The 19,055-nt window shown below is 28.7% G+C and overlaps 7 protein-coding genes across 20 annotated transcripts in view; 6 read left to right on the top strand and 1 right to left on the bottom strand.

Moving 5' to 3' along the window:
• Positions 1 to 19,055, bottom strand: part of LOC103574021 (MAP7 domain-containing protein 2) — a 129,154-nt gene that overhangs the window by 83,921 nt on the left and 26,178 nt on the right. For 6 of the 14 annotated variants that reach the window (XM_053740787.1, XM_008553351.3, XM_053740788.1 and 3 more), the window contains exon 1: positions 6,862 to 7,149. The exons of the other annotated variants lie outside the window; for them this stretch is intronic. In XM_053740787.1, coding sequence (XP_053596762.1) covers positions 6,862 to 6,916 — 55 coding nt within the window. In that variant the 5' untranslated portion in view covers positions 6,917 to 7,149. Of the gene's footprint in view, positions 1 to 6,861; positions 7,150 to 19,055 lie in introns of those variants that run through there. 14 annotated transcript variants of the gene reach the window in all.
• Positions 794 to 3,783, top strand: LOC106693767 (leukocyte elastase inhibitor-like). Its single transcript, XM_053740799.1, has 7 exons — positions 794 to 1,061; positions 1,783 to 1,922; positions 2,014 to 2,196; positions 2,263 to 2,473; positions 2,543 to 2,754; positions 2,850 to 3,186; positions 3,519 to 3,783. The coding sequence occupies exons 1-7, from the start codon at positions 1,052 to 1,054 to the stop codon at positions 3,662 to 3,664; spliced, it is 1,239 nt and encodes a 412-aa protein (XP_053596774.1). The 5' UTR covers positions 794 to 1,051; the 3' UTR covers positions 3,665 to 3,783.
• On the top strand, positions 4,473 to 6,924 carry LOC103574041 (antichymotrypsin-2). Its single transcript, XM_053740800.1, has 7 exons — positions 4,473 to 4,561; positions 4,638 to 4,774; positions 5,108 to 5,290; positions 5,386 to 5,596; positions 5,658 to 5,869; positions 5,934 to 6,270; positions 6,613 to 6,924. Exons 1-7 carry the CDS (start codon positions 4,552 to 4,554, stop codon positions 6,756 to 6,758), a joined length of 1,236 nt encoding a protein of 411 aa, XP_053596775.1. The 5' UTR covers positions 4,473 to 4,551; the 3' UTR covers positions 6,759 to 6,924.
• On the top strand, positions 8,925 to 12,140 carry LOC103574026 (ovalbumin-related protein X). The gene is made up of 7 exons (XM_014442942.2): positions 8,925 to 9,112; positions 9,286 to 9,435; positions 9,741 to 9,923; positions 10,005 to 10,215; positions 10,310 to 10,521; positions 10,592 to 10,928; positions 11,650 to 12,140. The coding sequence occupies exons 2-7, from the start codon at positions 9,352 to 9,354 to the stop codon at positions 11,793 to 11,795; spliced, it is 1,173 nt and encodes a 390-aa protein (XP_014298428.2). The 5' UTR covers positions 8,925 to 9,112; positions 9,286 to 9,351; the 3' UTR covers positions 11,796 to 12,140.
• On the top strand, positions 12,447 to 14,127 carry LOC103574040 (ovalbumin-related protein X-like). The gene is made up of 6 exons (XM_014443100.2): positions 12,447 to 12,524; positions 12,606 to 12,788; positions 12,881 to 13,091; positions 13,176 to 13,387; positions 13,466 to 13,787; positions 13,899 to 14,127. The coding sequence occupies exons 1-6, from the start codon at positions 12,510 to 12,512 to the stop codon at positions 14,030 to 14,032; spliced, it is 1,077 nt and encodes a 358-aa protein (XP_014298586.1). The 5' UTR covers positions 12,447 to 12,509; the 3' UTR covers positions 14,033 to 14,127.
• LOC128668258 (serine protease inhibitor 42Dd-like) lies at positions 14,348 to 16,383 on the top strand. The gene is made up of 7 exons (XM_053740811.1): positions 14,348 to 14,457; positions 14,553 to 14,735; positions 14,810 to 15,020; positions 15,093 to 15,304; positions 15,377 to 15,574; positions 15,648 to 15,786; positions 16,164 to 16,383. Exons 1-7 carry the CDS (start codon positions 14,386 to 14,388, stop codon positions 16,301 to 16,303), a joined length of 1,155 nt encoding a protein of 384 aa, XP_053596786.1. The 5' UTR covers positions 14,348 to 14,385; the 3' UTR covers positions 16,304 to 16,383.
• Positions 16,971 to 18,764, top strand: LOC103574039 (serine protease inhibitor 42Dd). The gene is made up of 7 exons (XM_053740808.1): positions 16,971 to 17,126; positions 17,204 to 17,386; positions 17,461 to 17,671; positions 17,744 to 17,955; positions 18,019 to 18,219; positions 18,293 to 18,431; positions 18,516 to 18,764. The coding sequence occupies exons 1-7, from the start codon at positions 17,055 to 17,057 to the stop codon at positions 18,656 to 18,658; spliced, it is 1,161 nt and encodes a 386-aa protein (XP_053596783.1). The 5' UTR covers positions 16,971 to 17,054; the 3' UTR covers positions 18,659 to 18,764.

Below are 19,055 nucleotides of genomic sequence, written 5' to 3'. Positions count from 1 at the left end.
AGTGGACCGCCGTAACTCACAATCCCCCTACTTCACAAGCGTGTGTGTACGTGGTTATTTGCATAGTGATGGTGGGGGCAATGTCTTTAATAAAAATATAAGTCGACGGACTCATAAAGCAACTCGACTGTATCATTTATTTTCTTTTTTACTAATGTGGGATAAGTTCTATTTTAGTGCACGCTATTCTGTGCAATAATGGTTATTTAACGCACGGAAATTTTACTTTGCACACGCATATCGATGCTATGTAACTAACACGCACAGAATCTTAACAAACGGCAACTTATTGTACAGAATAGCGGGCACTAAGATAGGATTCATTGCGCATGAGTAAAAAGAAATCAGTATCTGCAATTCTGTGGTGTTTTCGATTGCCCACAAGAGCGAATGAACGCACTCACATTGCACTAGTCGTACAATATACTTTGATAGTATTTTTCCTGTTAGAATCATTGAGAAATTACTATCAGCTTGTAAAGTAACACTAGTTACTGTGTGAGGTACTACTATAATCGATACTAACAAATTTTGTCGATCTTTAGCTGATAAGTTTAAAAATTATAAAGATTTTCTGTCGAAAATGATCTAGATAAAATTATTCATAACAAATATTCTCTACTACTGTTTTAAAATTTTTTTAAAAATAAATAGTGCCCGCGACCCGTACTCTTTATAATACGAATAACACTACTAAGAATTTAAAAAATAAATCATACATGTATTACTTATGTAACAAAAATAAATGGTTTATGTTATCAGCTCTAATAGTGCCAACAGTTATTGATAGCAGCAGAAGAACAACTAAGTCATCGTTTCGATAACTTCAAAAACCTTTGATCTTTTTAACATTATCAAAAATTCACAAATAAAAATAAAATTATAAAGAAATATTTAACAAGTTTTCTTTAAAAAAAGTAGAGGGATATCCCAATATAGCAAAACAAGCCTTTAAATACCGACTGTCTTTGTATCAGTAATCATACAACGTTGACGTTGTGACTAACGTAGATCGTAGCGTTAAGTTATTTTTACGCTGTTTGTAATAACAATGAATCACAGTAAGTAACTTAAAATGATTTTTAAATTTATAATACACTGAAAAAAAATAACTTTGGTAAAAACAATATTTGTTCAAGTAGTGAGTCACTACATATTAGACTAGAGGTACCGTTTTTGGCCACTTTAGGGCTTGTTTTAGTCACTTAAGAAATTTAAATAAAATAATTTTGAACGTACGCAGTTGCATAATTTATTTTTTCAATTCGTTCAAAGACTCTTTCATTACTGTATTAGAATGAAAATTTTATTTTATACTTTTTCATTAATTAAAATAAAATATTAAATGTCCAAAAATGATACTTCTACCCTATTGTATAATTAATTTCATATCTTACTTGCTATTATATATTTCATATATTTTTTAAACTAAAATTAGATTTCTTCGATTAACAAAATGATTTTGAGTGAAATCTTCAAATTTTTTCACTAAACATGAGGTAAAAGACCTAGTACTCGATCAGGGAACTACTACTCGATCACTTCATACATTTGTAAATGTATATTTAATAAAATTTAGTATCTACAGATTTACAAATACATGAGTGATCGCTTACTAGTTCTCTGATCAGATACTGGGTCTCTTACTTTAGATTGAAAATTTTCAATGGCATTTCTAGTAAGAAAACAATACAATGTTTCTAAAGGTTATTTTTTTTCTCTGTGTATCCAGAAGTTGTCATGGTAAATTATAATGAATAATTGAAATAAATACTATTTAAGGTATTACGTGGATTGTTGGAGCTATTTTAATAGCTTTCAATTTTTTCGGAAATACAATGGCAGCAGTAGTGCCAGAAAATGAGGAAGCTTTGAAAACAGTTTCTGATGGAATCAATCATTTCGCAGCAAATTTCTACAAAGTGAATTTTTGATTTAATGAAAATATTTTTTTTTTTTTTAAGAGCGTCAATGTAAAATTTTCATTAATGGTAATAATAATTTATTATTTAGACGTCGTCAGATGAAGAATCAGATAATTTGATCTGCTCCCCGTTAAGTGCAGATATTGTATTATCAATGACATCTTATGGTGCTGGTGGAAATACAAAAGAACAAATGCGATCAGCTTTACATATTCCTGCAAATGATGAAGTTGGCAAAAAAGGATTTCAGTCACTAATTGATAATCTCAATGTAAGATTATTAAATTGGTAATCGAGAAAGAATTGTTTGATTAATATGTTAATTTATTTTATATAGAGTTTGAAGAAAGTTGAATTGAGATTAGCTCAAAAAATTTTTATGCAAAACGGTATCGTAATGAAACCTGATTTCAAAGATACTACAGAAAATTATTTCCGATCAACTGCAGAGACATTAGATTTTAGTAAGTCTGAAGAAGCCAGTCAGACAATTAACAATTGGTGTTCAGAAAAAACTAATAATCGTATCAAAAAAGTTGTTGAAGCAGGTAACCTATGGAACTTGTAGTCACATTAGGTATGAAAATAAATATTAAAGTGGATTTGAATGTTTCCAGATGATATCAAAGATGCTTCGATGGTTTTGGTTAATGCAGTATATTTCAAAGGCTATTGGAATTATCCTTTCAAAGGTTATAATACTTCGCCTCGACCTTTCCATGTTGATGAATCAACTACGAAAGATGTTGATATGATGTATCAAGAACACTCGTTCAATTATGGAGCTCTACCTGATCTCGATGCTATTTTTGTGGAACTTCCATATGAGGTACTATTTTCTACCAATGTCTAAAATAAACTCACATTAATCTATTCTAAATAGTTTAATTCCAAATAAATGATTGCTTTATTTTTTATAATCAGAGCGAAAATGAAAACGATGCAACTAGCATGTTTATAATTTTGCCAAATACAATAACGGGATTGAAAAAACTTGAAGAATCTCTTTATAAAATAAACTTTAAAGAACTTCATGATAATGAGCATAGGACACTCATGCATCTTGAGATGCCGAAATTTAAAATTGAAAGTACACTTCAACTTCAAACAATACTCGAGAAATTGGGGATGACTGACATGTTCCAAAGTATTGCGGATTTTAAAGGAATAACAGATGACCCACCGCTAAAAATTAGTAAAGTTATCCAGAAAGCTTTCATTGAAGTTAACGAGAAAGGAAGTGAAGCAGCAGCAGTTACTGGTAATAACAAACTTTCTTAATAATTTAATAATTATTGTTTTGTTGATTGGTTTAACGACTTAATGATTGGATAATTTTCAAAGCTTGCTCAAGTGATACTAAATTTATAATTGCATTCAAAAAATTCATCTCAGTGTTAAACATAAATGTATATTTTTAATGCTGCATTAGGTGGAGTTTATTGGTCGTCTTGACAGTAAAATTTTCTATCTACACATTTTTCAGCAAATGACATTCTGTTTCAAAAGCACATTTTTTAACTGACGATAAAATTATCAACTTTTTGCATCCTATTGATTACAACTTAAATTTTAAAAATTTTGTTTTTTTAGCTGTCGTTGCCGTTCCTATGTCTCTACCGATTTATCCGGTAAAGCCTATACGAGTCAATGTTGATCGTCCTTTTGCATACGTACTCCATCATATTGCAACAAATACAATTTTGTTCCAAGGACATATAAAATTACCAAGAATGTAAATTTTAAAAAATTAATATCTACGTAAAAATAGATATCTTTATACAATAAATACATTGAATTTAACTATGATACTTTATAGCAATAGTTAAAAATAAATAAATAAATAATTAAAAGCTGAGTTGTAAATTTAAATTATTTCAAAAAATCAAATTGAAATGATATAAGTTATTACTAGTAATAACGAACTGTCGATTAATAAATTAAATGAATTTGAAATTAAAAAAAAAATAAAAATTATTTATTTTATAAATTATCAAATAAAAATTCACTAATAAATTTTTACCAACTTCCAATCATATGGCCGTAATTTTATGGAAGAAAAAAATGCAAGAAAAATTACAGTAAGTAATTAAAAAACATTTTTATGAACTAATATGAATATATATATAAACAAGTGATAAATTTGATTGGCTGTTAGTTTAAATAAAATATTGTAGTGATAAAATAATAAGGAAAAAGATTTCTATTTTTAATGAGACTGTTATATAATTTAACAAACAATACTGAAAAACCCAGATGACTAACTCAGTATTTGAACGATAAAAAATAATTTGTTGAATATGTAACAATTATGCAATAAAAAAACAGATAGTTGACGCTATCAATCCAAGGGATTTTTCACAGTAATTATTATCATTATTGCCATACCAATAAAATAATTTATTTGAGTCATCAGTTTGATAACTTTACTCGCCTGTGACCTTTGAAGTATTGTAAAAATTTTATTATTTAAAAGAAAATATTTAAAATTGTATGTAGGAAATTTAGCAAACGTTGCAAATAGTGGGGTCTTTAAATAGGCATGATATTTTTATCCGTTATCATTTGCAATTCGTGTCTTGACTTAAGTGGATCGTGAAATTAATTAAATATTATTTAAACAAAAATGATTAGTCGTAAGTTTAATAATGAAATTTATAATAATTATCCTTGTAAAGTTTGTTAATTCAAGTGAAACAATTATTGTTTTAGAGATCCAATGGCTTATTGGGGCCATTTTATTAATTTCAAGTTTTTCAAATTTGGTAGTCGCGGAAGATGCAGAAAATGAAGAAGCTTTGAGAGCAGTTTCTAATGGGATGAATCAATTTTCGACAGAATTTTACAAAGTAAATAAATAATATCTGTTTTTTTGTACAGAAAAAAAAATAAGAAAAAATTACTGACCCAAAACCACTAATGGGATCCAATAGTTTTTACTTTAGACAAAAGTTAAAACTCACTATTCCATAAATAAAATATGTGCCATCGTTAATTAAAAATTACTATGCATTTTTATCTTTTACTTATGGAATAGTAATTTTTTACTTATGCCAAAAGTAAAAACTATCGAACCCATTAATAGGCTTAATAGTTAGAGATTCATTTTTTTTCGTGCGCATAATACCTATTTATTTATTTTTCTAAAAAAAGGACATAAAAATATTATTGTAATTACTTAGACATCATCGGTAAATGCGAAAGATAATCTTATCTGTTCGCCATTAAGTGCGGGTATCGTATTATCAATGACAGCTTACGGAGCTCGTGAGAATACAGAAAAACAAATGCGATCGAGTTTACATATGCCTGAAGATGACGCCGTTGGTAAAAGAGGTTTCCAATCACTTATTGACAATCTCAATGTAAGGTTATCAAATTAATTAAACTTGATATTTATCATATTATTAAAGAATATTTTCTTCCTTTGTTTATTAATTTGTTTACTTTTTGAATATAGAACGTAAAGAAGGTTGAACTTAAATTAGCTCAAAAAGTTTTTACAGCCAATGACTTAGAAATGAAACCCGAATTCAAAGATATCACGGAAAATTACTTCCGTTCAGCTGCACAAAGTTTGGATTTCTCCAATTCTGAAGAAGCTGCTAAGATAATTAACACTTGGTGTGAAGAACATACTAACAATCGAATTAAAGATGTTCTACAACCAGGTCAGTAAATAATAAAATCTATTTATTAGTAAAAACTAAAATATTTATAACATTTTTACAGATGACCTAAGGCAAGCTGCATTGGTTTTAATTAACGCAGTTTACTTCAAAGGACTCTGGCTCTCAAAATTCAATCCTGAAAACACTCAACCAAAACCTTTCCATGTTGATGAAAAAACAACCAAAGATGTCGACATGATGTATCAAAAAGATTACTTCAAGTATGGAAGGCTGCCTGAGCTCGATGCCATTTATGTTGAGCTTCCATATGAGGTAGAGTTGAATTTTTTGATTGAAATGATTTCTTGTAAAAACTATAATCCGATAAATTTATCAGAGAGAAGACGAAAATGATGCAACCAGTATGTTTATAATTCTACCAAATCAAAACAATGGTCTTGAGAAGGCTAAAGAGTCTCTTAGTAAAGTAAACTTCAGAGAGCTTCATGATAATGGACGCATGACTCAAATTAATCTTTACATGCCTAAATTCAGAACTGAAAGTACTCTTCAACTACAATCTATTCTTGAGAATATGGGAATGACTGACATGTTCCAAGATACTGCTGATTTTACCGGAATAGCAAGTAGTCCGCCATTGAAAGTTAGCAAAGTTATTCAAAAAGCCTTCATCGAAGTCAATGAGGAAGGAAGTGAAGCTGCTGCTGTTACTGGTAATTATTGTTCTTTTTTTTTTAAATTAATGTTAAAAAAAAAAATTTATACTTAAGGTATACATTAATTAATTTGTTTGGCAATTGAAATTTGAGTAAAAAAATTATTTTGACTACACAGAAAAAAAAAATTCTCGACTGAAGGTAAATATTATTGATAAATAGAAATCTCTTTTGACCAAGACAAATTTTCTTGGCTTAATAAAATATTGACTTGGTTCCCGAAAACGTTTGTTTAAAAAAATATTTTCACAATTCAAGACAACTTTTTTTTCTGTGTATAATCATAATCACTAAGTATAAATATGATGATCTTATTAGCAGAAATCTCTTTTATTTTAGTGGTGGGCATATCGTTTAGAACAGCTAAAGTTCCACAACCTCCACCGATAACAGTGATGATTGATAGACCTTTTATCTATGCGATTGTACATTCTGCAGCAAACGTTGTTCTATTCCAAGGCCATATTTCCGAGCCAACTTTATAATATTTTTCAATTTAATATAATAATAGCTTTTAGAATATATATTTTTTCGAGCTTCTATAAATGTTGCGACAATAAAATTATAAAAAATATTTTATGATTATACTTAGGAATAAAAATATTTTTTTCAGCTGTTGTTGTGATGGCAGTTTCATCAACATTTACAGACCCGGAACCGATAACTGTTGAAATAAATCATCCTTTTCTATACGTTCTTCATCATAATTCTAGAAATATTGTTTTATTCCAAGGACATGTGAAACTACCGTCTATGAGTTAAAGCAAATTACGACTGAGTAATGTAATGATGAAAAATATTTTTTCATGATAAAATTTAAGTTAAAAATAATAAAATAGTTGTTATTCATAAACACTAGCATGATAATAAATAAATAAATAATTTATGTAACGTATAATCACTTTTTTTTTTTTTTTTTTTTTTTTTTCAAATAAACGATTAAATGTCTCTGAAAAATGTATTTTTATTAATGACTCTTTTTTTATCATTTAATTTAATGATAACTAAATAAATGATTTTTTATCAACAACTAAAAGTCTCAAGAATTTTTAAGATTTTTTAAAATCATGACATAAACTAAAAATTTGAATTTCAGAAAAATTATCATCTGTATAAGAGAAAAATTATTTATCGTTCGCGCGCAGTCAATAAAATTTCAGTATTTTTTTGAATATGATAAAGAGAATATGTGACAATTTCCTCTAACATTTGTTATTATATAATTCTAAAATATATAAAATAGTACCCTGATAGCCAAGTTGGCGAGAAACTGACGAGAAACTTGCAGCCGCAACGGGACACCAAGTTGGCCGCCAACAGTTGGTACCTCCAATAGTTGATAGACATTTTCTGAGAAAGTTGGTGGCAAAAGTTGTAAATCCAAAAAGTTGACGGTTACTTTCTGAGAAAGTTGGTTGCAAAAGTTTGCGGTAAGTTTTTTTTCAATTTCCTCAGAAACTTGCATTCCAATTGCGGCTCCATACTGGTGCCAACTTTCTGAGAAAGTTGGCGCTAACTTGTAGCCAAAAATTGCAAAAGCTGAAGTTGTCGATAACTTGTCATCAAGTTGATCGGAAACTAATGAATGATAAACTTTTTTACGATCAACTCGTTCTATCAGGGTAACCACTAAAATTCCTTTTGAAATCTGTTATCTTCAAACGGAAAAATTATTAAAAATTAAGCCGATACAATAGGTCGCTGCATGTACTCGTAACCTTCTATACATATTAAGGTAAAGTAGAAATACTCAAATTTATAGAAAAATAAACAGTAATAATTCCGACGAACTAGAAAACTACTTGGCTTATATTGAAATTACCGAGAGTGTTTCCTTTATATCAATAACCCAACCCAACCCAACTATAGTTATTGCGTGTTGTTGTATTCTGTTGCGTAGTTACTTTTGTAAGCTCATTAATAATTCATTTTCCTCATGCAAACTTATTTGCCAACTCATTACTTGACCCGAAAATTGCCTCAACGAAATACCCGAAGACAGAAAAAGCTATAGATACAAAAATATTTAAAAATATTTTGATCAGAACTTGGGTCGATTATGTGGCCTAGATAAAAATGATAGCACATAGAAAAAAATAAAATAAAAATTTATAATATTATATTATGAATTGAATTTCTGATCGCTTAGACCGTGACCTCATTCGTTGCATTAATTATTAAATAATTACGTGACGGTCATCAAGCTTCAAGTTTTTGGCAAAGAAAATGTGACGATCTTGAGGCCAAAATAAAAAAAATAACGTTCATTTCGAATTACTAGCTACAGTTTTAACATTTGCTGTCTTAAAAGGGGTCTGCAGTTTTTTTATCTGTCACTCAGTCGACGAACGGTATTGTCTTTGAAGTTGCGCAGTAAATAGAAACTTAGCCCACGTTTTTCTCTTAGCCAAATTAACACTTTTTAAAAATACAAAACTCAGTTGATATAATTGATCGCTATATTATTTTTACTTTTGAAATAACGATAAAGTAGAAATACTAAAGTTATACTTAATAATCTATGGAAAAAAAATGTCAATATATCTTCATACGTAGAATCTATGACTTGCACTATATCAAATGCGAGCATCTATTCAACAAGCACACGATTCTTATTGCCCCACCATCAATTCAATAGTAATTCTCTCAGTAGCTCGACAATAGTTGTTGCATGCTCTTCGTACAGTGAAATTGTGGCAGACTTGTTAATTTAAATTTATTTACTTTTAAAATAAAACTTTAATCATATTTCTGATTTTAATTATTCTGACAAATCAATAATAATTATCTGCACAATCAATAAAATACAGGAATACTTTTTGTTTTTAATAAAATACTAGTAAGTATATACGTCATTAATATTATTGATTATACAAGTGAAGTATGCTGTGTAATTATTTACTAGGATAACTTCATTTGGTAATTGAATGATAATGGATCAACGTGAGAAACTTTAATTAACTTAATTGAACCAATAAAAGTAAATAATAAATTTATTACTTTGTTAAATAGGATATTTTAAGAGATAAATCATCAGTTCCAGAAATTATTTTGTTAAAGTCGACGTGTTTTGGAGAAATGGCAGAAGAACGATCAGAAAATAACAAAAATTTGTGTGCCGTTTTGAGTGGAATTAATAAATTTTCAATTGATTTTTACAAAGTAAGCAAGTTTATCGACGCTCTAATTAGCAAATGGTCTAACTCCATTTCAGAAAATCCTCCATTTATGCGAAAATAAGGAAGTTAAAAATTTTTCATCTAAAAATCAATTTTTTATCTAGTATATATATAGTATTTTTGTCAAGGTTACTCAAATAATTTTTTCTCTTACTATTAGTATCTAAAAATTGCACACAATCACCTACGAAAAATAATCAGTCAGACACTTTGCTAATTATCACGTCGTTATTTAAACTAAATCTTTTTAAATTTCATATTAATAATTCAAAAAAATTCATCATATAGACAATATCAGATTATGAAAAAGATAATCTCATTTATTCGCCATTAAGTATTGGAATCGTTTTATCTATGGCAGCTTTTGGAGCTCGTGATATAACTGAACAAGAAATAAAATCTGGTTTACATCTGCATCAAGACAATGAAATTAATAAAAACGGTTTTCAATCGCTTGTTGATTATTTTAATGTAAGTTTATTAAAAAAAAAAAAAAAAAAAAAAATACTGAGTAAAATTAATAATAATTATTGAATTTTTTGACTAAAACAGAAAATTGAAAAGGTTAAATTTAAATTAGCCCAAACAATTTTTACCATCGATGGTTTTGAAATAAAACATGAGTTCAAAAATATTATAAAAAATATATTCGGATCTTCGACAAAAAGTATTAACTTTAAACATTCCGCAGAAGCATGTAAAATAATAAATAAATGGTACGCGAAAAAAACTGATGACTGTATTGAAGAGATTGTTGAATCTCGTAAGTTATTGACATATATAATTTTTATAATTATATTTATATTTCGATTTAATTTTATTATTAATAAATGACATAATATTTTGAATTCATGCAGATGACTTAGATAACGCAATAATGGTTTTGGCAAGTGTAGTTTATTTTAGCGGACCGTGGCTATTTAAATTTGATTCAGAAAATACTCGTCCAAGACCATTTCATATTGATGGAGAAACTACAATAAATGTTGATGCAATGTATCAACTAAATTCATTCAACTATGGACCTCTGCCTGACATAGATGCAGTTTATATCGAGCTTCCGTATGAGGTAAAAAAAATCTAACGACTTTGTCAATAAAAAATGATTGTCAATATTGATATATATGTTGAATTACTAGAAAACAAATAGAGATGACGCTACGAGTATGTTTATAATTTTACCAAATGAAATAAGCGATCTGAGTAGAGTTAGAGAATCACTTGCAGAAATAAATTTTAAATCACTCGAAAACAATCAAATAAAAACGGAAATATACTTGCATATGCCCAAGTTTAAAGTCCAGAGTACACTTAAGCTTGAGCCGTTTCTTGAAAAAATGGGAATGACTAATATGTTTCGAGACAATGCTAATTTTAGTGGTATTACAGACCGTCTGCCACTTAAGATCAGTAAAGTAATCCACAACGCTTTGATTGGAGTTAATGAACATGGAACTGAAGCTGCTACAACTGCTGGTAGTTATTTGTTAACTGATGGCGAAAATCATTTAATCAATTTTATTTTTGTATTTCTTTTGAATTATTCTTAATTTTCATTTATTTACCCGTGTAAAAAATCGTTAGAAAAGAGTTTACTATTATAAACATCAAAACGTAACGCAATGACGAAGTTTTTTTTAAACGATTTTGGAATTTCTGAAAATGCAAAAAAAAATGATTGATTTGATTCAATGAATTAATGTTTTTAGACTTTTTTTTACTCTTTATTAAAAGTGATGATTTTTTTCATTTTTTTTAGTGCAAAATATGATCAGAAAAAACTGCTTTTGAATTATTTCTGAACAATTTTTTTTTTTTTAAACATATTTTAATCGTATTAAGTTAATCATTGATTTTTCCTTGAATTTTCGAAAGTTTATAAAACGTTATATTAAAAAAAAATCTGAAAAACCGTTGACCCTGCGGGGCAGCCTCGAAACCCCGCTATTTTCAAACTCCTTGAACTCAAACACATTATTCCATACATGTTAAAGTTTTCTGAGCAAGACAATACCTTTTAATACATTGATATTATCGAGCCCGAAAATCGGACCGAAACCAATAACTTCCCTTTTTTTATAAATTTCCAATTTTTTTCGCGGAAAGAAAAGTCCGTCGTTGTGTCACGTTTTGAAATTAAAAATAGCCAACGTTTATTTTTACAGGTAATTTAAAAAAATTTTTATCATTTTTCCAGCAACAAATGTGCTTTTTGAATCATCAAGGAGTTGGCACTCTACACCGATTACAGTTGACATTAATCGTCCTTTTGTTTTTGTTATTTATCATAGCGCTACAAATAGTATCTTATTGCAAGGACATATTAAGTCACCGTCAAATTAATAAGAAAAATAATATTTATTAATTCCAGTTGTGAAATTAATTGAGGTAATATAAAATTATAAATTAAATTTACGAGATGCTAATTTTAAAATTAAATGGCTCATTAGAATAATTTAAATGGTAGTGAATATTACTCACTCATCCAAAGAGTAGTTTCAAAAAATATAATTATTTTTATTTGCACTCTGTATCATTGAAATAAAAATTATGCCATAATTCATTTTATCAAAAATATGTTTTATAAAAATTTCATAATTTTCATTTGTTTTGTTCACTCAATCGTTATATCAACATCTGAATAAGTTTGTACATCTGTATGCTTTTAATAAAATTCTAATAAACTAAAGATTTATCTTTTTTTTAAACCATTAATTAATAAAAAATGTCAAATTGTTATTTAATTTTTCATCAAAATTCCATAATTTATTAATATTAAGATTAATTTATTGAGGATATTAGTGTATAAATAGCGTTTTCGGCCACGGTAACTCGTATGTACAATTTTGAATTCACAAACTTCATCATGGACTTGAGTAAGTTCGAATATTATAATTTCAAAAACTGATTATAATTTAATAATTTAACCGCATTAATTTTTTTTTAGAAATTTTAATTATTTTTGGAGCTATTGTAGCAAACGCTATGGGAAAAATAGCACCAAGAGATCCAAAAAATGATCTCTTTGCAATTTCAAGAGCAATAAATAAATTTTCAATGGAATTTTATGAGGTAAATTGAAAGTTTTAATTAATATCATTGAATAATTTTAAGGAATCAATTAATTTATGGAGTAATTTCTTATTAATTTAGAAATCATTAGAGTCAGCAAAAGGTAATTTTGTATGTTCACCATTAAGTGCTGCAGCTTTATTATCAATGGCAGCTTATGGTGCTCGTGGTACCACGGAACGCGAAATGAAATCCAAGATACATTTACCAGAAGATGATATAGTCGGGCAAAAAGGTTTTAGACTACTTTTCGAGACTTTAGACGTACGTCTACTAAATGAATTTGAATTATAACTAAATATTTAATATAAAATTTAATTTTAATATTTTTAAAAATTTTTTTTTCTACTAAATAGCAAATCAATACGATTGATTACAAACAACTGCAGTATATATTTACTGACGACTATGTCGAAATAAATCCAGATATGAATAAAATGACATCTCGCTACTTCCGAACGGTTCCACAAAATGTCAATTTTAAAGATGCTAAAAAAGCTGCTAAAATAATTAATGCGTGGTGTAAAAAGAATACAAATAATACCATTAAAGATATTGTTCAACCTGGTAACTAAAAAAATTACATATAAGACAGTGTAACTAAATCAAAATTTCCAATTACTGTTTAATTTTGATTTTTAAAAATTATAGATGACATTACGGACGCGCTTTTGGTTCTCGTAAATGCAATTTACTTCAAAGGACGTTGGAAGTCACAATTCAAATCCGAACACACGAGCCTCAAACCATTTTTCGTCGATAAACACAATTCTAAACTTGTGGAAATGATGTATGATTGTAATGAGTATAATTTTGGATTTATATCTGATTCAAAGGATTTTTATGTTGAGATCCCGTATGAGGTAAAGTCTCTTTCATAAATTATTTAAATTTAAAGCCAATGATACAAAATGCTAGTGAAATATTAAACTTTTCAACAGACAAACGATCCCAATAGTTCACTGAGTATGTTTATAATGCTCCCGTCTGAAGATAATTTTGAAAGCTGTCTTCAAGAGATGAACTTCAAAGAAATGCATGACGAAAGAAATATCGAAAAATTGGAACTGATCATGCCTAAATTAAAACTTACAAGTACACTTGATCTTCAGTCTACTTTAGAAAAAATGGGAATGCACGAAATGTTTAGTGATCGTGCTAATTTTAGCGCTATTAGCAATATACCACTAAAAATTACTAAAATTAAACAAAAAGCTTTCATTGAAGTAAACGAAGTGGGAACAAAAGCCGCAGCTTCTACAGGTAATTTTTTTTTTTTTAAATAATTATTTGAAGAAAGAACAAAATGAAATTTATGTAAGCTTTGACTCTGATCGTTTACTAAAACTCCGTTCTTTGTATTTTTATTTATAGCGATGGTTGGAAAATTAAAAAGCGCAGGTTTATTACGATTAATTATCAATAAACCATTTCATTGGGTGATTGCACATATAGAAACAAATACAATACTTTTCGCAGGCTACGTCAGAGATCCAACTTATTATTAATCTATTTATTTGTGAGCTTTAATTAGAATATTATAAATAGCAAGTACTGTATATTTTTGTTGTATAAAATTGTAAATTTGGTAATAATAACTGTTGTAAAAAGGATAATAAAAAAATTCTAAGATGTTGATAAACAGAAATTTTGAGGTTTGTGTAATAAAGTTATTTGTTGTTATGGAAGAGTGAACAAATCTATTAGAATAGAGTTAATAAAAATCTAAAAACAACATATGTGAGAATTACCCACGTGACATTACGTCGTCAGCGCAATAATACAGCTGTGTGGGTTGTTCTCTGTTCGAAAAGATGCCAATTCAGTCAACGCCGCATACGCTTAGCAGCTAACTTATAAAATGTCTTCGGAAAATCAAGCTTTGCATACCATTGCTTCTAACATTACTAAATTTTCAACAGATTTTTACAAGGTTTGTTGTTTTATTTTAATCCGCGACCCGTACAAATGGCTACAAGTGTTAATAAAAAATTACTTTTTTTTTTTTTTGCTAAATATTTCCTCTAGGCGTTAGCGGAAAATGAAAAATCAAACTTTATCTGTTCGCCGATCAGTGTATCGATGGTATTGTCTATGGTTACTTATGGAGCACGTGGAAATACTGAGAAAGAACTGCGTAGTGCATTGGGATTATCTGAAGATGATCAACTCAACAAAGATGGTTTTCAATCACTCATCGATAGTTTGAACGTGAGTTTTTAAATAATTTTACTACAGATGTTACTTAAATACTTTATGTAAGTTCCCTTTTGCTTATTTGGTAGGCCATTGAAATAGTTGTGCTCAACTTGGCCAATAAAATTTACTTCAACACGAATTTCAACGTGAAACCTGAATTCAAAAAATTAACGGAAACGTCATTTCGATCTGTATCAGAGACAATTGATTTTGGAAATACGTCAGAAGCTAGTAAAAATATCAACAGTTGGTGTGAAGAAAAAACTAACAATTGTATAAAAAATGTTGTACAGCCAGGTCAGTTATTCTTATAATTTTTATTAGCATATCTACTTAAAGCTTCATTGCAATAAACAAGAAATATTACAGGTGATTTAATCGATTCCCAAATGGTTCTCGTAAACGCTGTATACTTCAAAGGTGAGTGGAAATGGCAATTTGATCCTAAACGCACGAAACCAGAGCCGTTCCATATCGATAAAAATACTACTAAGGATGTACCAATGATGTTCAAAAAAGCTAGATATAACAACAACGAATTGGCTGATCTTGACGCTAAATTTATCGAACTTCGTTACAAAGTATATTCATTACTACTTTAAATATTTACAATCAAAAAATAACTTTTAAATAATATTTATACTTTTTAATAGAGCAACGATCAAAACCACCCTATCACGATGTTTATTATTTTGCCAAATGAAGTTGACGGAATAAATACAGTAGAGACAAAATTAGATACGATTAATTTCAAGGATTTGCACGAAAATTCAAATATAAAAGAGTGTGAATTGTGGCTTCCTAAATTTAAAGTCGAGAGTACGCTGGATCTAGAAAAAACTCTATCTAAAGTAAATCCTACTTCAATTTATGGATTTCTACACAAACTATTGCAATAACTAATGACTGATAATTTTTTTTTAGGTTGGCCTGAAAGGAATTTTCGAACCATCAGCAGACTTTAGCGGAATTGACGAATCAGGACAATTGAGTGTCAGCAAAGTAATACAAAAAACTTTTCTAGAAGTCGATGAAGTAGGAAGTGAAGCTGCATCAGCATCTGGTAATATTTTTTTAAATACATATATGGAAAAATTATTGTTGTTTGTAATGCAATGATGTTATAGTAAAACCGGGTCGTGTTGACTACCTGACGGACATTGAAATAAACACATGCAATACTTACTATGTATGATCAAAGTAAAATTGACAAAGATTACAGTAATTTGTGATATGATCTTAGTCATTTTTACTATGGTCATACATAGTAAGTTTTGCATGTGTTTATTTCATTTTCCGTCAGGTGGTCAACATGGTCCGACTTTACTATAACAATGGTGCCATAGCAGTTCAAACAACACTAATTTCACCGTGTATTAATTTTAAATTAATTATTATGTCTATTTTCATTGTAATGACGTATAATAATTTTCTGAATAGTAATGTTGATAAGAAAAAAAAGCTGTTGGGCCGACCCAGTATCGTTCAATGTAAATAGACCATTTCTGTGTGTAATAGTCGCCACAGAAACTGGAACACTTCTTTTTAATGGTCGTATCATCGATCCAACTGCCCATTAAATTAAAAAGTGTCTTTGTATTGAATTATTTAACTGTTGGCATAATAAATGCTTTTCGACTTTTTTCTGTACAAATATAATAAATAAGAAATAAAACTACGATACGATTCAGCTTAGAAGTTACTACCCTTTACCATATCAATTAACCTTGAAACTAGAACTAATTATTTTTAAATCAATCCAATAAAAAAATTTGATAAATAATTTGTCTCATAAATTGTAAAATTTAATATGTTAAATAATATAAATAATTTATGACGGGAAATCTCGGATTCCACTACTTATAAGTATTTTTAAGATAAATATAAATATTTAAATTATTAAAATCATTTATATTTACATTTAATTTTAACCATACATTTAAAATAAAATAACATGTTATGCATAGTGGAGTTGAGAGCAGACAATATAAATATATGAATGGAGCTAATTTAAGATGAACATTGAAATTCCTCTGTTCAAGGATTCAAGGAAATGAATATTTATCTTTAAAAAAAAAATCAATTTGTTGATGAGTAAGATTGTTTTAAATCGAGTAAATAATACTTGATAGTATTAGACTTCAGATAAATAGAAAGAGTTTGAATACTTTGTAAGAATCAGCACTAGTCAATAAAAATAAAAGTAATCAGCAAGTAACCCACGTGACATTGCGTCATCTGCACAATAGTGCAGTTGTGTAGGTTGCTTCCCGTACGAGTAGACGCCAATTCGCGGTCAACTCAGCATTTTTTTAGCAGCTAATTTATAAAATGTCGTCGGAAAATCAAGCTTTACATACCGTTGCTTCTAACATTACTAAATTTTCAACAGATTTTTACAAGGTTTGTTATTTTATTACAAATGACTAAAAGTGTTAATAAAAAATTATTTTTTTTTCTATGCTAAATATTTCCTCTAGGCGTTAGCGGAAAATGAAAAATCAAACTTTATCTGCTCGCCGATCAGTGTATCGATGGTATTGTCTATGGTTACTTATGGAGCACGTGGAAATACTGAGAAAGAACTGCGTAGTGCATTGGGATTATCTGAAGATGATCAACTCAACAAAGATGGTTTTCAATCACTCATCGATAGTTTGAACGTGAGTTTTTAAATAATTTTACTTCAGATGTTACTTAAATACTTTATGTAAGTTATCTTTTGCTTATTTGGCAGGCCATTGAAATAGTTGTGCTCAACTTGGCCAATAAAATTTACTTTAACACGAATTTCAACGTGAAACCTGAATTCAAAAAATTAACGGAAACGTCATTTCGATCTGTATCAGAGACAATTGATTTTGGAAATACGTCAGAAGCTAGTAAAAATATCAACAGTTGGTGTGAAGAAAAAACTAACAATTGTATAAAAAATGTTGTACAGCCAGGTCAGTTATTCTTATAATTTTTATTAGCAGATCTACTTAAAGCTTCATTGCAATAAACAAGAAATATTACAGGTGATTTAATCGATTCCCAAATGGTTCTCGTAAACGCTGTATACTTCAAAGGTGAGTGGAAATATACATTTGATCCTAGTCGCACGAAACCGGAGCCGTTTCATATCGATGAAAATACTACTAAGGATGCACCGATGATGAACAAAACTACCAGATATAACACCAACGAATTGGCTGATCTTGACGCTAAATTTATCGAACTTCGCTACAAAGTATATTTGCTAGCACTTTGAACATTTGCAAAATAACGATTATATTATTTATGTTTTCAATAGAGCAAAGACGTAAACCACCACCCTATCACCATGTTTATTATTTTGCCAAATGAAATCAACGGTATAAATACACTAGAATCTAAAGTGCATACGATTAATTTCAAGGATTTGCATAAAAATTCAACTTTTAAAGATTGCACTTTGCGGCTTCCTAAATTTAAAGTCGAGAGTACGCTGGATCTAGAAAAAACTCTATCTAAAGTAAATCCTACTTCAATTTATGGATTTCTACACAAGCTATTGCAATAACTAATGACCGATAATTTTTTTTTAGGTTGGCCTGAAAGGAATTTTCGAACCATCAGCAGACTTTAGCGGAATTGACGAATCAGGACAATTGAGTGTCAGCAAAGTAATACAAAAAACTTTTCTAGAAGTCGATGAAGTAGGAAGTGAAGCTGCATCAGCATCCGGTAATATTTTCTCAAATACATATCAATTTGAAACTGATTATTTATGTTTATTTTTATTTTAATAACGTATTCTTATTTCCAAAGCAATGTCAATAACGAAGAGAATGGGTTCCTGTCGACCCCCAATATCATTTACTGTAGACAGACCATTTCTGTGTGTGATTGTCGCCACGGAAACTGGAGCGCAACTTTTTAACGGGCGTATCATCGATCCAACCGTCCATTAAATTTATAAAAAAATATTTATGTTTAATTATATAATTGCTGCCATAACAAAAGCTTGTGTAATTTTATTTTGTACAATTACAATAAATAAAAAATAAAACGAAAGCACTTTTAAGTTCACAAGTCATTGGCCTTGACCTTATTGACTAACCTTGAAACGGAAAAAAAATATTTTTTTATCAAATAATTAAAAAAATAACAATTCTATGAAATAATTTTCACGTTCATACGCTAAATACATCGATGATTCATCGCGGAAATTCCTGGATTACATCACTCATAAGTGCTAATAAGATAAAAATAGATATTGCAATTATTAATATTTGCGTTTACTTTAAATTATAAATTGAAAATTGAATAACCCAGTTGAGTTTAAAACAAATAAATAAATAAATGAAT

Source organism: Microplitis demolitor, chromosome 7 (genome assembly GCF_026212275.2).
Source record: "Microplitis demolitor isolate Queensland-Clemson2020A chromosome 7, iyMicDemo2.1a, whole genome shotgun sequence".
Taxonomy (NCBI): domain Eukaryota; kingdom Metazoa; phylum Arthropoda; class Insecta; order Hymenoptera; family Braconidae; genus Microplitis; species Microplitis demolitor.
Note: the sequence above shows the minus strand (reverse complement) of the source record. Positions and strands in the feature narration are given on the sequence as shown.

What these genes read in the sequence shown, in the direction of transcription:
- LOC106693767 (XM_053740799.1), top strand. An exon ending in CACTAATTGATAATCTCAAT is followed by an intron (nt 2,197 to 2,262) that starts GTAAGATTATTA and finishes TATTTTATATAG; the next exon opens with AGTTTGAAGAAAGTTGAATT. An exon ending in TGAAGCAGCAGCAGTTACTG is followed by an intron (nt 3,187 to 3,518) that starts GTAATAACAAAC and finishes TTGTTTTTTTAG; the next exon opens with CTGTCGTTGCCGTTCCTATG.
- LOC103574041 (XM_053740800.1), top strand. An exon ending in CACTTATTGACAATCTCAAT is followed by an intron (nt 5,291 to 5,385) that starts GTAAGGTTATCA and finishes TTTTGAATATAG; the next exon opens with AACGTAAAGAAGGTTGAACT. An exon ending in ATGTTGAGCTTCCATATGAG is followed by an intron (nt 5,870 to 5,933) that starts GTAGAGTTGAAT and finishes TAAATTTATCAG; the next exon opens with AGAGAAGACGAAAATGATGC.
- LOC103574026 (XM_014442942.2), top strand. Translation starts at nt 9,352, where the DNA reads ATGGCAGAAGAACGATCAGAAAATAACAAAAATTTGTGTGCCGTTTTG. An exon ending in CGCTTGTTGATTATTTTAAT is followed by an intron (nt 9,924 to 10,004) that starts GTAAGTTTATTA and finishes TGACTAAAACAG; the next exon opens with AAAATTGAAAAGGTTAAATT. An exon ending in ATATCGAGCTTCCGTATGAG is followed by an intron (nt 10,522 to 10,591) that starts GTAAAAAAAATC and finishes TTGAATTACTAG; the next exon opens with AAAACAAATAGAGATGACGC.
- LOC103574040 (XM_014443100.2), top strand. An exon ending in TACTTTTCGAGACTTTAGAC is followed by an intron (nt 12,789 to 12,880) that starts GTACGTCTACTA and finishes TCTACTAAATAG; the next exon opens with CAAATCAATACGATTGATTA. An exon ending in TAAAGATATTGTTCAACCTG is followed by an intron (nt 13,092 to 13,175) that starts GTAACTAAAAAA and finishes TAAAAATTATAG; the next exon opens with ATGACATTACGGACGCGCTT.
- LOC128668258 (XM_053740811.1), top strand. Translation starts at nt 14,386, where the DNA reads ATGTCTTCGGAAAATCAAGCTTTGCATACCATTGCTTCTAACATTACT. An exon ending in AAAAAATGTTGTACAGCCAG is followed by an intron (nt 15,021 to 15,092) that starts GTCAGTTATTCT and finishes GAAATATTACAG; the next exon opens with GTGATTTAATCGATTCCCAA. An exon ending in TGAAGCTGCATCAGCATCTG is followed by an intron (nt 15,787 to 16,163) that starts GTAATATTTTTT and finishes TTTTCTGAATAG; the next exon opens with TAATGTTGATAAGAAAAAAA.
- LOC103574039 (XM_053740808.1), top strand. Translation starts at nt 17,055, where the DNA reads ATGTCGTCGGAAAATCAAGCTTTACATACCGTTGCTTCTAACATTACT. An exon ending in CACTCATCGATAGTTTGAAC is followed by an intron (nt 17,387 to 17,460) that starts GTGAGTTTTTAA and finishes CTTATTTGGCAG; the next exon opens with GCCATTGAAATAGTTGTGCT. An exon ending in AAAAAATGTTGTACAGCCAG is followed by an intron (nt 17,672 to 17,743) that starts GTCAGTTATTCT and finishes GAAATATTACAG; the next exon opens with GTGATTTAATCGATTCCCAA.